The 17281-nt window shown below is 37.0% G+C and overlaps 1 protein-coding gene across 12 annotated transcripts in view; it reads right to left on the bottom strand.

Moving 5' to 3' along the window:
• Nucleotides 1-16330, bottom strand: part of LOC139960162 (uncharacterized) — a 49578-nt gene extending 33248 nt beyond the window's left edge. For 2 of the 12 annotated variants that reach the window (XM_071958323.1, XM_071958384.1), the window contains exons 1-4: nt 16209-16330; nt 11301-11429; nt 5780-5891; nt 4882-5043 (exon numbers count right to left, since the gene is read on the bottom strand). In XM_071958323.1, the coding sequence (XP_071814424.1) occupies nt 4882-5043; nt 5780-5891; nt 11301-11321 (295 nt within the window). In that variant the 5' untranslated portion in view covers nt 11322-11429; nt 16209-16330. Of the gene's footprint in view, nt 1-4881; nt 5044-5779; nt 5892-9054; nt 9249-11300; nt 11512-15833; nt 15987-16208 lie in introns of those variants that run through there. The other 10 variants (XM_071958366.1, XM_071958348.1, XM_071958375.1 and 7 more) reach the window with 10 other exon arrangements.
• Nucleotides 16331-17281: the final 951 nt, after the last annotated feature.

Below are 17281 nucleotides of genomic sequence, written 5' to 3'. Positions count from 1 at the left end.
TCGGCATTGTAAAATATTGAACGGTTTACAATCTCAATATTGGATAAAAATGGGTATGTTTGGTGAAATTGACATCAAAGGTGCAAAACCTACTTTAGAAAGTAAGAAGGCTCTTTACGATCTGTTGTGATATTTATAGTACAATCTACCTATAGTTTGTGCCCATTGATGTTTGCCTCGCCGAAGAAACAAGATAATATCCTTTGAAGCTTAAAACAACGGATGTAACCATCGGATGATCCCTGGATTTCTACAACATCTGTCCAGGTCATTAACTAAAACAGATCTACCCTATAAAAGTAGACCAACTAAAGCGAAGGTCACTCCGGAATCGTGCTCATCATCATAAGCTGCGATCGTTCAAGATCATTAACTACAAAACCAGCTGCATTTAAAGCTCTACAGTAGTTCAAGAAGATTACAAACCTTCCACATATGAGTTTGAATTGCTTGGAACAAAAACGAATAAGGCAAAAATTATCAAGTAGCTACAAGGCAGACTCCCGAGCTTAAATAAAGGGTCAGAAATAAAAGAACGACTAAAGTTCAAAGTCTTTAGAGGCTGTTGTACTTCCGCATTTCTTTAAAAAAAAAATTAAATGTTATTTTCAATCGTCTCTCTCGAGTGGGTGGATTTGTCTGATTACCAGTTCTAGTACTTCCTCTTGACAAGATGAGTTTGTAAATCATTTTTGCAATATTTTGAGAGGCCTTCGTCAATGACTATTCAGTTGGTATAAATATGATATTGACACATACATCATTCGTAATAAACCAACAATAAAATTTCAATCCATTCATGGAGCCTTCCTTCTTTGGATATGATTGAGGAAATATTCAAGTGGGTAAAGCAAAATGATAGTTGGGTCAAATATTATCGATATCAAAGACTGCAAATCAAGGATCAAAGAAATGGGTCAGCATCTTCCGGTCAAAGGAGGATGTAGGATTTCATTAGCCTGTAATACACACTGCGTATGACCTAATAGTTGCTAATAGGTGCTAATACTTTTTCACGTTATCAAGGGGCCATATCTGATATCTGGTAATGATCTCTTTGGAATTGAAACCTTGGTTTTTTAAATTAGGATGTAAGTTAAAGACATATGCTTAGCAAAGGACTCATTGGTGGGGAATGGACAGGGGGAGGGAGGGGAAGGGAGGGGGAGAGAGTGGAGGCTGATTGCATAATAAATATGAATACATGTTGCATGAACAACAAAATTTGTAACAACAAATTTCAACCTTGGATCTCAGTTTGACATTCAATGTCTTGAAAACCATTACTGACCCTTACAATTATTTGCTCTTGTATTTCATGATACGACTGTTTTATTCTTTTATATATAATGTGTGGTGAAAGGATGAAGACACTGATTAGAGTGTCTGTGCCAAGAATATTTAGGTCTCCTGTTTAAAAAGGTCACCAGAAACCAGGTTCTCTTCACCCACTCTTGGTTTGCTGATTGGGACATCGGATTTCAAAACAACTATCTTCACCATGGCCGCACTGGAGTGATAATGAATGAGGGGAGGGGGTGGAGAGGGGGTGGGGTCCTTCACGTCCATATTTGAGAAAGTGGACAGATGCTAAGGTATACTTTTGTCATGGCATGGTGATGTCGTCGACTAGCGATCACAGGGAGCAGGAATGGATGTGAAAACAACATGTCTGCCTTGTTTTCTTCTCTGAAAACTCACCGAAAAGAGTTTATGTATGACCACGACATGGGTGTGATTTGAAACGAGCCCTCTGTTGGCTTCCTAATGCTTGAGAAATACTAAACTAAACCAAATGCGACATGGACAGCCCAAATTCACTGAACCTTGGGCAAAGAATACAAATTACAGCTACCTGGTTTGTTTCTTATGAAGCAGTGATGTATACACCTTCTTTGCGACTTGTTTTCTTTTCAGTATTGGATTATTGTCTTCTTGTCATGACATACCCGACGTTTATCCAACTACACCAAGATCGAGCCATTCAAATTGCCACAATATTGCTTCAAAAACAGAAACATTACACGCCTCATTGAACTTTCTTCTTTTACACTGAACACATTGGGTAAACTGTCTGAATTATTAAAACAGCTACTTGGGCTTGGTCAATAACTTCTGTTATAATCTACAGTGTATTAACAGTCCAAATAACACTTAAACTGATCCCAGACACCCTCCTAGACAATTTCTGCGAGTGAACGCTGACGAGCGAGTGATTGGTGAACTTGATTCGAACTTGTCGTTCTCTGAACACCTCATTGAACAGGGAAGGCTCGGATACACGTCAGAGGTTAATGCATGATCATCATTGTAGTAAAGTTGTATGGGATACCCTCACCTACCTATTTGAGAAAATGGACAGATGCTGCATGCTAATGAGCCCATCACTATTCGTATTGGTATTATTCACATGCAATAGCAAATTGGGATTAAAATATTTCAACTTTTTTTTTAATATGTATTCTATTTCAAATGATGCTGGGACTAGCCAGACGAAATATTTATACTTTTATGGGAATTTAATATCAAACAGCATCAAAGAAATTTGATCACAATCAACTCAGAAAGCTGCTTTAAGAGTGCACAAAGAGATGATACATATGAGCTCACATATCAGAGACTGTACAGTGACTCAAGATGTTTGACTTGACTGGAACCTGGAAGGTCCTTGTTCCACCTATACCTTAATTTAAGATGACTCAAATGGAAAATATATGCATATTCATGAGTTCTTATGGCTATCATACTTTTAAGCAAATGGAAACTCCAGACCTATTCATGACCAAAACCATGGTTACAGTTCACTATAGAGCCTACACACCAAAGTAATGTTAGGCTACCTATAATAAACCTAACACTTGTTAACACTTTTAAGATGTGTTTCTAACTACAATTGTTCAGTTGTGTCGACTGAGATGTTCAGAGAGCCATGAACCCCAAAACATTTGATAGCCTTGACACTTAAGAGTAGTTTGCTTATTAACTTTTATATCTCACACTTCTTGAAAACCTTGCTGGTCTTTTCATGGTACACTACAATAGTTCCAGGGTAGCTGTAATATCAAGCACATGATCTAATCATGTAAGGTTAAACAAGATACCTTCCCTAAACTGCATGAAGGCTATGACTGATTATTACAAATTTCAGTATAGACACACACATACACACACTGGTGTTACAAAAAGAAACATTTCACTGCAAGAAAATGTCTTAAATATTTTACATTCTTCTGATACGAGCTGTGGACAAAAAATTCAAATTTGTCCAAAAAAAAAGGAGAAACAAACAACTTACTAAAAGTTTATTTTCAGATTTTATTTCATACATCAAAGATTCAATAACTATTCATTATTTAATCTTATACATCCTTAATTAACAAGTGCTAACGAAGAAAGAATGAATATAAATACATCACAAACCATCCATTTCAGACGCTATTATAGCAATCTAAGGCATTAAAATTAGAAGTAGTAGAGAGCATGGGGTGGTGAAAGTACCCTGCAGTGCACACATACTTTGTGTCAGGAACTAGGTCATGAGTCCTTTAGGGTATATAAGGGGTCAAAGAGAACATATATATATATATATATATATATATATATATATATATATATATATATATATATATACACACATATAACATACCACTGAAATTGCAATTTTCTAAAAGGGAAAGTACTGTAGCACTATTGTTTTCAGTAATAACATACATTTACATTAAAATAAACTCATTGAGAATGGTAATTGTAATGAGCTGGTCTGACTCTCTCATGTAATTAATACTATTTATCTGAACCAATTATCGACTTTCAATTTGAAGCTGAAAAAATATTATATTGCAAATTCAAAGTCAACATGTGGTTACAACCAAATCATACCCTAACACTGACAATGCTGGGAGAAAATGAGGGCAGTATTTCAGAATTTGTAAGTGAGGAAAAGCACAATTATTTGACAATGCTTTACAATTGATTGTACAGTGCAAACGGCAGATGGAAGTAATAAAACTAGTGTCCTCTTCCATTGATATGTGGAATGTATGATTTGTGGGGCAAAACAATACATCGATGTATTAAAAATGGACACAATCTTTCAAGAGAGCCCAGTCATTTTCCCTCCTATCTTGGTTGCTTCTTCTTTTTTAATCCCCTGTCATGTTTCTTTCATTCTTACTTATCCGTCATCTGAAAAGGTTGCATCTTATTCAATTTCTTTCATCCTGGCTCATCTCAGTTGGTATAAATATCCGAGCTATCATCCGATGCCTGAAATCCAAGTCTGTAGACCTTAATGAGCTATCATCTTTATAGCTACACCTCCCTGAGCTGCTATCCTGGTGGCCACTATCCCAGTTTCTTTACCTCACTGAACTGCCAAAACTTGCCGGGTTTGGATATTTACGAGTGACGAGCTTACCTGTCTCCTCACATCCAAAAGTAAGCACTGGAGGGGCAAGCTTTTGCACTACTACAAAAACGGGCAGTCGTAGAGGTATGGGGAGGGTTGGGACCACTCTTCCGGTCCTCATTTTTTCCTAACCAAAGGAGGGACGAGTCATGGCGTCCTACTCTAAATTTGGCTTGGTTTAACATGATTTTTGTTGAGGGGTTTCAAAGTTAGAACAGGACGCCATGACCCGGTGGAAGGTTTTTTTTTATCTGTTTATTTGATTCTGTGATTCCTACCTGATTTTATCTTTCCCGTCTGTCTTCAGTTCATCCACGATCGCAATCCCAAGCGACACTAATGATACTGAGCCACGGAGAGGAACAAGAAAAACCCATCAAGCAGATCAACCCTAAAACACCTCATCCTAACATGCTCGGAACCATTCTCAAACAGACCATGGGAGAAGAAATTTTGGAAAGGATCATAATTACCCGGAGTGGGTGATTCTTCCGCTGTCATCTGCATCAGGAGGGCTAACTGTTGTCTTTCAGAGAGAGGAATGGATCGTCCTGGTGTGCCAAGTAAAGTCGGACTGCCTGGTTGGGAAGTGGTTTTCTTACGCTTTGGGGTCACCTTTGGCGTCTTCTTGTCTGCTGTTTAAAAATAAGGATAAAATTTCAATGAACTAGTTGCTGTTGGATTCCCTCCCCCCCCCCCCCAAGGTTCCTCCAACAATTTCTAGTTTTCTGTTAATAATAGAGATACATTTGAAATTGGTATTCCTTGTTCTCTCTGCTCAAAAGCAAATGAAAAGGAGTTTAAATAACTTGAAGGGAAGACGACATTTAGAAATAAGCTAGGAGACTGTGAAGTAATGATACTCTATTGGTTATATCATCCCATCCTGAAGAGGCTAATTTTTCCGTGAATAGAAATTCTCAATAACGAAGGATTCGCCCTGTAATTTCTCCAGGTCTTTTGGAGACCCCTTGACAGCATGCCACACTTTCAAATAAATACACATCATGTTATATGGAGGTGTTTTCAACTGAGGACAACTGTGACGAAGTTGAACAAATCTAAAAATCCCAAATCAAGAAACGAAAAAAAAAAGTAAATTCACCCTGAAAAACTCCCAAAAATATTCTTGATGCAAAAATGGTGCTTAATCATACCTGTATCTAGACATCTGAAACTTCCGATGTACACATAGCTTTACAAAGGACTTTGAAAAACTTAAAACCTAGCTTTATTACACCAAGTAGGAATATTTCCATCACATTCCCTCTGAAAAAGTCAGGAGAACTTGTGGTCTTTGCTGTTATTAAACTTTAAAAAAATTTAAAAAATTTGGTATATCTGTTTTAAAGGAGGTAAAATGGACCCTACCATCCTCAGGGGTACCAGAAGGAAAAAGTTTCCTCTTCAGCGTCTTGTCCCCCTTTGTGGGGGTTGTGGCCGACTTGGACGGAGAAGGAGATTCCTTTTCTGGCGGTTGCTGCTAAATTGGAATATAATAAAAACGTAGAAGAAAGAAAAAATCTTTAGTATGTGTATAAATCAAAAGATTAAATTTTTCATTACTTAGGTCACGCTTAAAGTTTCAGTACTTGTTTGCCAAGTTTAAACTTGGACCTTAAACCCTCAGTGAAAATGACACCGTTCTATGCAAATCTTCATATCGATATTCGTTATTTTTATTGAGTTATCTGTCGTTAAAAATTTGAGCTGAATAAAATTCGCCAGAGTTTTTGACGAGTCCGTAGATTCAATCAAAATTTGCAAGCCCCACCCAATAGATCATGCGCCAATCAAATCACTTTCGTGGATAGCCTGTCTTAGTTCCCTTCTCTTGAAATTTGAATAGTATCTTTCTCTCGGTCTTACCGTTGCAGCTTTCAAAATTGTGTCATTTCTTTCCATTGCAATGAATAAACAGGTGTTTTCAGACGTTTCCTCCGTGTTTTTGTAAAAAGGGGACGATACGAGTATAGGACTTCGTTAAAATCTTGATCGAGCCACATGTGTAAACTATTTTGTTTACATTGTGTAATGAACATGTTGACATAGGCGGTCGCAGTGATTTTACAGTTAATCACTCGCGCCGTAAGGGCACCAGAAAATACATTTCTTTCTTTGAATTGCGACAGCTTTCGTCCATTAAACCCTCATGGTCAGAGTGCATTTAGAATAAGAAACATTGCATCTACTTTGGAAGTTTTTTCCCCAAAATTCATCAGCAGAACAGGTATTGAGCCTTTAAACTGGTGAAAATGTCTACAAATTTGGTTATACAAGGCACTACTGTACATCTTACACAAACATTTTTGCTCGTTGATAAATCTCTTTGCTTTCTTACAGGTTAACATTAAAGGCTACATTGAGACTTTATGGAGTACAGTCATTTACCTACTACAAGTTCATAATAACATAATATGTAGCACACTGCTGACCCAAATTTGTCTTTGCCAGAACTTAAGAGAAGGCATTTCAAAAACTATGAATTACATACAGTATAAACATATGAAAAATACCAAATATACCGTAGCCATGCAGGTGAAAGAATTGCCAATAACTGTAACAAGAAATTGACTTGCAACAAATGACAAATAGTTTTAATTTACACATACCCGCATATAGCTTGATTTCAACTCCTTCACTTTCAGGTGAATATACAGTACTTATCCATACTGCATAACGTGTACATACGTACATGTATGCTTGCTAGTGACCCTGGTCAATACTGTGCCAGAAGGACTAATACTGATAACACAATATCACACTTCAATCTCACTCTTAATCTGGCCATTTAGTAACAAATTTATAACCTCACTTTTTTATGACATTAATTAATCAATTGTCTTTAATAAGACATACAGTAGTCTAACAAAAAAACCAAAACCAAACACAAACAAAAAAAACTGCCTATTATTTAAACAAAAGATTTGCTACAGGTTATGTCAATATGAACAATTTAGTGTCAATATAGTTCCAGGCCGCATAGAATTTTGCAAATTTAGCCACTTACTAGAAAATGCCAGTGCTTATATACCGGCTAAAATCATGTTCTGACTGGTATTTTCCTGAATGACAATGCACAATCAGTTAGTGGTACGGTCTTATGAGAGAAGCCCAATGGTATTTGCTGATAGTAATACAGCCTATAAAGGGCTTACATGTTAACTATAGAAATCTTGCATACTTTTTTGGATGTTGATTGCTTTATTGTCTACTGGCAGAAAAATGCCAGTGCCTTTTTTCTTTTACTGCCAATCAGCAAAATCAAGTGGCATTTAGCCAGTAAATAGCCAGAATTTCTAGGCCTGAGCCCTGAGGTCTATACATATTTGTACATAGTCGTACTACTTCAGTACATTAAAGTTTAGAATTTTTAACTTTAACAATTTTAAAAGAGTTTAGCTTGTTATGAAATTAAATGACACTATGCATGACTTACGGAGGATCCTTGACTAAGAAAATGTCTCCATGATCACATTAATGCACCATGTTGACTGTATAATGTTACATTACATGGACAGAGGTACTGAATGTCCTTGAGACAAACTTGTAACTGTATGCATACAGCAGCATGAGTCAAAGTGTTAGAGTAAACTTTCTCTTAACTTTGAAGGTATGAGTACAGCACATACTGTATGCTTGAGGACGAGTACATAATACACTAGTTAGTTACTATCTATACTTTTGTACATTTTTAGAATGTGCCAAGTATGAGTATAATGTTCATGAGTACGAACTTACAGGGAACTCACTGGAACTCGAGTACACACACAGTCCCGCCACACAGACTCACTGCAAGTCTGCCTGGAGATACTGCAACACGCTTGAACTAGAGTACATGCAGTACACAGACTCACTGCAAGTTTGCCTGGAGATATCGCAACTCGCTGGAACTCTAGTACAAGCACAGACTCACTGCAAGTCTGCCTGGAGATACTGAAACTTGCTGGAACTCGAGTACATACACAGACTCACTGCAAGTCAGCCTGGAGATACTGCACGTCTGCCTGGAGATACTGCAAGTCTGCCTGGAGGTACTGGAACTTGCTGGAACTCGAGTACAAACACAGGTTCACTGCAAGACTGCCTGGAAGTACTGTAACTTGAGTACAATAACAGTCTCACTGCAAGTCTGCCTGGAAGTACTGTAACTTGAGTACAAACACAGACATACTACAAATCTGCCTGGAAGTACTATAACTTGAGTACAAACACAGTCTCACTGCAAGTCTGCCTGGAAGTGCTGTAACTTGAGTACAAACACAGACATACTACAAATCTGCCTGGAAGTACTGTAACTTGAGTACAAACAGTTTCACTGCAAGTCTGCCTGGAAGTACTGTAACTTGAGTACAAACACAGACATACTACAAATCTGCCTGAAAGTACTGTAACTTGAGTACAAACAGTTTCACTGCAAGTCTGCCTGGAAGTACTGTAACTTGAGTACAAACACAGACATCCTACAAGTATGCCTGGAAGTACTGTAACTCAAGTACAAACACAGTCTCACTGCAAGTCTGCCTGGAGGTACTGTAACCTGAGTACAAACACAGACTCACTGCAAGTCTGCATGGAGACACTGACATAACTTTCGCTTCCTATGCATTATAAACCTACACAGTTATCACTAAACAGTTACTTACAGTACATGTAGTGTCCTCCGTCCTTGCCACACTTGTGTAAATAAATCTCCAAGAGAACAAACAAGAGAAGTCTGAACGGTTATACTTTTAACCAGCCATTGCAATAAGATACTTACAGTGACTGTTTCACTGTACAAACATATAAATACTGCAGCCTTACACAGGACAAGCATAGAGTCATGCATGAAAGGTCTGTACGCGAGACTGCATGCTGCATGGCTATGAAAGCACTATTCCACTAATTAATGAACATCTAAAGTTGAATGAGTTGGAATGCTGTACATGTATGTCAGCTCAACCAAACTTCCTCCTTTTCTTATCACCAATAGATAATAAAGACTTTCAAAACAAATGATTTAGAAATGTCGAGAAACACAATATACAAAACCAACTTGAATAAACATGCCAATCTGATTAAATTGTGAGCTTCAATGACGTACGGTACACGGCAAGTCCGGTCTTTCTATGTTACAAATATATGTGTACGGTATTAAAAAATAAACAAAATAAATAAACGAAACTAAAAACAAAAATACTCAAATGAAAAGCAGGTAACTGGGTAAGCTAGAACAACGACAAACAGAAGTGAAGAATTGGTACAGTATGTTCCTTCGAGCTGATTGAAAATGTCTACTAACTCTGAAAAAGTTCAAGAAAGGAATTTACACTTATGTACTGTAATGTATATATGTACTGCACACTTCTACAGTAAACTACAGAAAATAGGGTAACTATTTAATGGTTAGTCCGGTAGTCCGAGATGACCAAATTTCTGTTTATATGACCAAAATGCGCTGTGGAGGTTGTCCGGAGGGACGACTAGTTCTTTACATCAAACTCAATGGCATTATTCAACTAAATACAGCCTACCCCCAAATAGGTAAAATGATAAATTGTTATCACCCCCCTCCCCCACACCAACCCCCCTCCCCTACCCCAACAGCTTGTGTGCTTATTCATCAACCTACACATCTCCCCTACAGTGGCTACTGGTAATTTTCATTTTGCAACCTTTTTCGAACGACCAAATTTGCTGTTCAGACAACCAAAATGTGAGGCATGGTTGTCTGAGGGACAATCAGAGGAAGTAGTTTGCCCAGCATAAGAAGGTGAGCAATATGGGTAACTTTCAGTTAACTGCTTGAAGAACTGAACCAAATTAGCAAAAAATGTACAGAGGGTGAGTGAATCATTCTGGAATGGAAGAGGATTACAGCACCCACTAAACAATGGAAAGCACTGTATCCATTTCGCTGAATCCAAATGTCCTTAAAAGGATGACTTGGGCAAAATTTTAGCCTTGATATGTCATAGTCCAAGATATCAGAAAAGAAAATAAGTACTAGTAATATCTCTATATAGCTACTTCAGTTTTAAGGTTATTCACCTTTAAAATATGCTGAAACTCAGGAATGTTCAGGCTTTAACTTGGCTAAATTAATGAGGGCATCGGCACCTTTCGTCTAAATGCTAATCTTAATCGAGTGTTCTACAAATTCTATTAACTCAACCAAAATATTTGTCACGTCTTAACATTCTTAGGCAATCCCAACACTCACCATCCCCCCCCCTCCCCAAACTCCTTTATCCCACTCCACTTCACACCATTTGTCCTTGATAAATTGACATTGCATTAAGATATAAACATGTATAAAACATATAGACACAACCTAGCCTGACATAGAGGTGTCTCTTAATGGCCTACAACTTACCTTGCCTAAAGGCAGCCTGTACAATTTACCATGATACTAACAGAAAGCAACAAACAGCTTCCTTTGCCTTCTAATGAATGAACTTCTGGCCTCTAGTTGGTCAGGAGGGTCTTTGAAGGGTTTGTGTCAGGGTGGCACACCGGGTAATATTTTTATCTGAGTTATTCAGTTGTTCCACAATTTCAAAACAATAACATCATACAGTACATTGTTTCCTTTGAAGTAACTTTTAATCTAGTTTAATATAAAAAATTAAACTAAGAAAAAACAAAACAAAAATAAACTCAGGACAATTTCTATTTTTGTGACAAACACCTCTGCCAAGATTACTTTGTTATCTTAGGAGCTCTAATGTAAACTTACAATACTATAATACTGACTTCCTTTCAACATTTTGTTAAATAAAAAAACAAAACAGGAAGGGTAATTGAAGGACAACAATACAAACTATTTGTAAACCAGAATTTTATGATTTATGATCAAAATTGTAAACAGAAAATAAATTTGAACAGATGTAGGAAGCTGCAAATTTACCTGTGGGGATTGGTCAGCCATCTTCCATTCTCAACAGCAAACAGTAGTCAATTCAGCAATGAAAATGGATGCTGCTTTTCTCTTCAGAAACCTGCTCACTATATAACAGTCTCGGGCGTTGACATAAACCTGTAAGTTAAAGAGGTCAGGTCTTTTGTAGCTGATTGGTCTCAGAATCGCAGATCTATGTATAAAGGCAACAGGGCTCTTCCTGTTTACAGAAAGAGATTCATAAAGATAGCCAGTGTTTAGTCATGGTGGACATTGTTAGCTCAGCTGAAAGCTTTCACCCAAAAGCTTTTAGCTGAGCTATAGCAATCATGCGACTCTGCCGAAATTCTGTCATTTTTTGCCACCGTGTTTGAATGACTACCATTTCGTCATTTTTCATTCGATTTGGCTGACATACATGCGATCATATTTATAAATTTGGAGGTCATGTGAGGTCATCTTCTGAAAATGTACAAAATGCTACTCCTCCAAGAGTGTTTGTCCAAATCTGCTGAAATGTTGTGAATATAACATTTGCATGGTGGTGCACCAAATGTGTTCAGGGAAAAAAAAATCATTTCTGAAATGGGGAAACTGGGGTTATTGATCACACCTGCCATGCCATGATCATGTGTTGCATTTATCATTGTTTATTTCAATAAAAATTAAAGCAAAAATACAAATATCTCTATCTTTATTTTATGCATTACATAGGTTTAAAACTTTGTAACATTGTAACAAACTATGTCTGCCAAGAAGGATTATTAGGAAAGGAAAAAAGGAGATGAATGGAAAGGAAATGACATCGTCATCATGCCTATGTCTTATATTTTCGCACAAACAAATGGATAAACTGTTCAGAAATATTGCCACTCAAAACAAATTTTCTCAAATAAAAGCATAGTTGAGCTTCTGCATCATTCCTGCTCTTGTGTTTTGTAGTAATTGCTACATTAATGCAAAAGTAAACACTTGGTGATTGGATGTTGCAAAAATACAAATATTTCAAATTCAATATTTCACAAACGAATTAATTATCAGGAAGGGGTTGCCATATCAATGTGAACAAGGGAGCAGAATAGTTTTGCCTGCCGCTTCTGTTTAAGTGCTAAATGAGACAACTAAACAATGCTGGTGTTAAAGGCTGTCAGTTTTTCATTTAAATATTACCATGCACTTGAAGAAATGAAAGCTTTGAAAAATTAGTCTCCCAAGGTTCTGACTTTCCACGTTATTGTGAGCCTTTTTCAATAGCAACTGTCACGTCCCATTAAGCTAGAAAACTCAGAGGTTGGCAATTCAATGTTTGTAAATTTCTGAACACTTAGAAACCATAAAGTGACTCTCTAGCATAGCCTGAGGGTACCTACTGTATGCAGACATACTGATAGTTTTAATGTTCATGCACAACTAAGAGGAATTAATTTCACCGTGCACTAGTCTCCTTTTTTTGTTTTTTGTAAATTGAAGGTAAAAACTTCCATTGTGTAGGATGCAGGTAAGTGACACCAATTACTGTAGCAATGACAACATTTGACAATACCAGAGTTTCAAAGTAACATGTCACACTATCCTAGATAGTAGATGTGCAAGTAGGTTACCCACTGAGTAGTAGTTTATTTATTCAATCAACTTGCAATCACTTTTGGTTCCAAGTCCCGGCCAGCAGGGAAGAAAGAACAACTCTTTTCGATGATACAAAAACAGCCAATTGATGCTGATGACATGTCCTGAATTTTCTATTAACAGTAAATTGTTGAGCAAAAAAGTTTTGGTCCCAGGGTTGCAAGTCCCCAAAAACGTTTGTGTCCCGTAAAAAATTTGTGTCCCGATCGAACACCAAATGCGTTCATTGTATGAAATACTTTTACTAATGTAGTTGTAAAGACGTGATTGTATCACTGCCTGTACTGTGTGAATGCTCTACACAATATGCAGATGGCCAAATGAAAACTAGCTTTTCTGTTTTACAGGGGCGGCCCGCCCTGCCCCACTTTTGGCCCGCCCTGCCCCTTTCAACCATTTTCATTGCCTTCCCCTCTTTCAACCGTGCTTGTACTTGTACTTCGCCAACTCCATAGTAGCCCCATGCTTTCACCTTGCAGCAAATTCACCAACAACCAATGCTTACAAAATCCTGTACCTACAGTATGTAAATCTCTCGCTAAATTCCATGCAGTTCATTACCAGGGTTTTCGTTAGTAGCCGGGACCCGGGTCAAATGACCCGCTTACTGCACGTACATGACTCGGCTACTTTGCGACGCTCAGTAAAAAAAAATTTAAAAAAAAAAAATTTAAATTTAAAAAAAAAAAATTACAAAAAAAATTAAAATTACAAAAACAAAACAAAAATTACAAAAAAAATCGAGAGGAATAAATACCCACAACCAGGTCAGGTGTGATTGAAACTGTCACAGCAGTTAACTGTTGGTAAAAACTACAAGAAGTTGAACATTAGTAGTATGGCCGAGGAGATGAGGCCGAGGGGTGGGTGAGAGTAGAGGTAGGCGAAGGGCTTCTCTTGACATACAAATTGTTGCTCAACAGAGATAAAAGCTGAATAAAACACAGAAGGTTCTATCACAGACCTAGTTGGGTATTTTTTGGCAGTAAAATCCTACTCACTTTGTAGGTACCGTAGACCTATTATTATATTGTTATGATCGCACTTCATTTAATGCAGCAAGTGCGTCACACCCTTGCTAAGTTCGGTTCAGTGGCATAGCTACCTCCCTAGGCTCCATGACCCGAGTATTAATAAAAAAATTCAGGAGAAAAAAAGAAAAATAAGACAGAAGAAAGGGGTGATTGGGAGGGGGCAATATCATTGACCAAACAACTGTATATTGCACCATTTTGCATCTAGAGACTTTTTAAATTGCAATTTTCCGGGGGGACCCCCTCCCCCATGTCCGCGTACAGACAGTCCCGCCTACTTTTCAACTTGACCCACCTACTTCATTTCTTAACAAAAACCCTGATTACTGCATGTACATAGGACTGCTTGAACTTCTGAGTTTCAACAACACATGGGCAAACCCTCAAAACCTGATCCAATATTTACCCTGGGTGCTTTGCAGTGTTTGCAAACAACCAGTTCCCCAAAACTTACTCTAGGCCTGTGTAAAAATAACTTGTTTTTGCAATATTGATTAATAAAAATCAAACTCCAATTGCTACTTTTTATGATGCATGATGTACAGTAGTTTACACACAAATGTTGCACCACAACACTGACTGCATCACATGGTCCGAGGGACTGAGAAAATTTACGCAAGTTTGCAACGAAGAAATGACTGTGATATGAAAGCATATTTTACAGGAGCAACTCTCAATGCGAAGAGAAGAACCATACTGTGAGATGAGAAGAAAAATCCTTTTCAGTTTCCTGTGTCCGAGATGTTAGCTTCCCACAAAATTCATAACATATTTCTTAAATATTTTTAGGTGATAATCTCTGAAACAATTTAAGTGCATCTTCGTACCATGAGTGCTTGTTATCGAAATGTACATACTTGTGTGACAACAGTTAAGGCCTAACGATATGATATTTGAGTGCACACATATGATAGCTGATAGTAAAAACTTTGCTATCTAAACAGGGGACAACGTTAGAAGAAGTTGCATACTTTGTGTTCATTGACCAAGTGCTACAGATACAAGAGTTTTTGTAGACAATGGGTAAGACACTATTAGCCAATCTAATCATGGGAAATTTGGAAAAGCATCATTAATGGAACTGTTGTTAACCCTGTACCTTGCAGTTGATTGTTATGATTTAGGCCTATTTGTTTTCAAACACATTCAATCATCTGTAGGCTTGGAAGAAATTTTGGTTCTTTTCTGTTGTTGTGTTTTTCACATAGGATAATAAGCACTGGTTAACGTGATATCAACATATATCTGAGAACAACGTCACAAGCGATACTGTACAGTAGCTCAAAGGACTTTTGAAAATAATGAGTAGCCATCAATACCTTGCCATCACACTCTATTGTCATACATGTACAAAATAATGAGTTCTATACCTTTTCTGATTCAGTTATGGATGACTGGAACAATAACTTTGTAATGTTAAAAAAGAACAGTACACAGGTTTATTTAAGTATGTAGCCTAATTGACCAATTGAAAAATATTTGTTATAACCTGACCTAGGCTAGTTACATTTAATATACTGTATCCCAAAGGCCTACGTCAATATGTTGGTAGCACTATCAATCTAGCCAACACCTAGGCCTAGGTTTTATCATTTGAAAAATTTGGTGATATTTTCAAAAAAATGCCATATCAGCTGACCTTGCAGTCCCTACTGATGCTACAATACATCAATGGCCATGGTTAACTTAGAATAATCAATGCCTAGTTAGCAAATTACTACTGCTAACTTTAGTAGCCTAGGCTAGCCTTTCATAAGTTAGGCCTTACAGCATACATACAGTAAGTTGGATCATGTTTCTGTTCCTAGCCTAGGCTAACTTAGTGCGAGTGGTTCAACTTGGTAAGCCTAGGCTAATGTTACTTGTTTTAACTTAATGTTACTTGTTTGACTGTCCAGCTATCTGAAATACTGCATAGGTAAGTCATTTTATTAGGTTTAGGCTAGGGCCCATTGTCAGGAGAGCCTAGCGTTCTTTCTTATCTTCAAAAGTGGTCCGTGGGCACGGAGGCCTCAATTAGGCCGAGCCATACTTTGGGCCTCAGTTAAGGGCTAGCCTTACCTATGGAAGGCTAAAGTAGGCTAGGCCTAGTTTAACTCTGGGAGTTAGGCTAGGCCTAACTTAGTACTAGTTAGTTGTTCTGAAAATCATTTCTTCATCATGCGTGTTTAGCTTACATTGCTTTAATGTTTAGTTCAACTGGACCTCTTAAGCCGCATTATCACTATTAGAACCATCTTACTTTAGTTGCACTCACCTAGCGATATTGCCCAAGTCATACCAAGAGTTAAAACTGTCAGCAGGCATACATGATAGTAAATAGTATTGATTGTTGCTCTTTACGTTTCTATTATTAGACCCATGGACCTAATACATCGCTTGAATTAACGTTAGGCCTAGGATACGTTTCGTATGGAACGCCATGTTAATATTTCTTCAATAATTAAAGATAATTAAAGATATCTTCAATTTAATTCGAGATATCTGCAATTAATTTCAGATATTTCGAATTAAATTGAAGATATCTCAAATTATTGAAGATATCTCCAATTCAATTTCAGATATCAAAAATTGCAATTACAATATCTTGAATTTGATTCAAAATATCTCAAATTTATTTTAAGATATGAAATAATTAAAGATATCAAAAATGGAAACATCATTTAAGATATCTCGAATTGAATTCTAGATATCCAAAATTGAATTCGAGATATCAGAAATTGAATTAGAGATATCAAGAATTCGAATTAGAGATATTCAAAAAGAATTCAAAATATCAAGAATTCGAATTATAGAGATATCAAGAATTCGAATTAGAGATATCAAGAATTGAATTAGAGATATCAAGATTTCGAATTAGGGATACTCAATTTTAAATAAGCGATATCAAGAATTAAATTAGAGATATCCAAAATTGAATTAGAGATATCAAGAATTCGAAGAATCGAATGAATCGAAATATTCTTTTAATAATGTTCATTTTCTTTCTTTGGTTCTTCTTATTTATGAGGAGGTAGGGCTGGTACATGCAGAGTACTATGTGACGTAAATTATTTGCATTTCAAATCATTGGCAAATGAAATGACTATAAAGGCGAATTCATGTACTAAAGAAAACAATTCCACTGCTGTTTTTTTTTAAATTATTTCCAAGCGGGGTAGGCTGGGTGGGGATGCCAGTAACACATTAATCACTTATGCTACAACACAAATCTGGGATTAAAAATCACTCTTTGTAAATGTGTGTAACTTTATAAAGAAATCACCAGAAATTTTATCGGGTGTTTTCCTTCGATCCAAAGAATTTAATCGATTTCAAAGGAATGGTACC

Source organism: Apostichopus japonicus, chromosome 3 (genome assembly GCF_037975245.1).
Source record: "Apostichopus japonicus isolate 1M-3 chromosome 3, ASM3797524v1, whole genome shotgun sequence".
Lineage (NCBI taxonomy): Eukaryota > Metazoa > Echinodermata > Holothuroidea > Aspidochirotida > Stichopodidae > Apostichopus > Apostichopus japonicus.
This window is presented reverse-complemented; position numbering and strand designations above follow the sequence as displayed.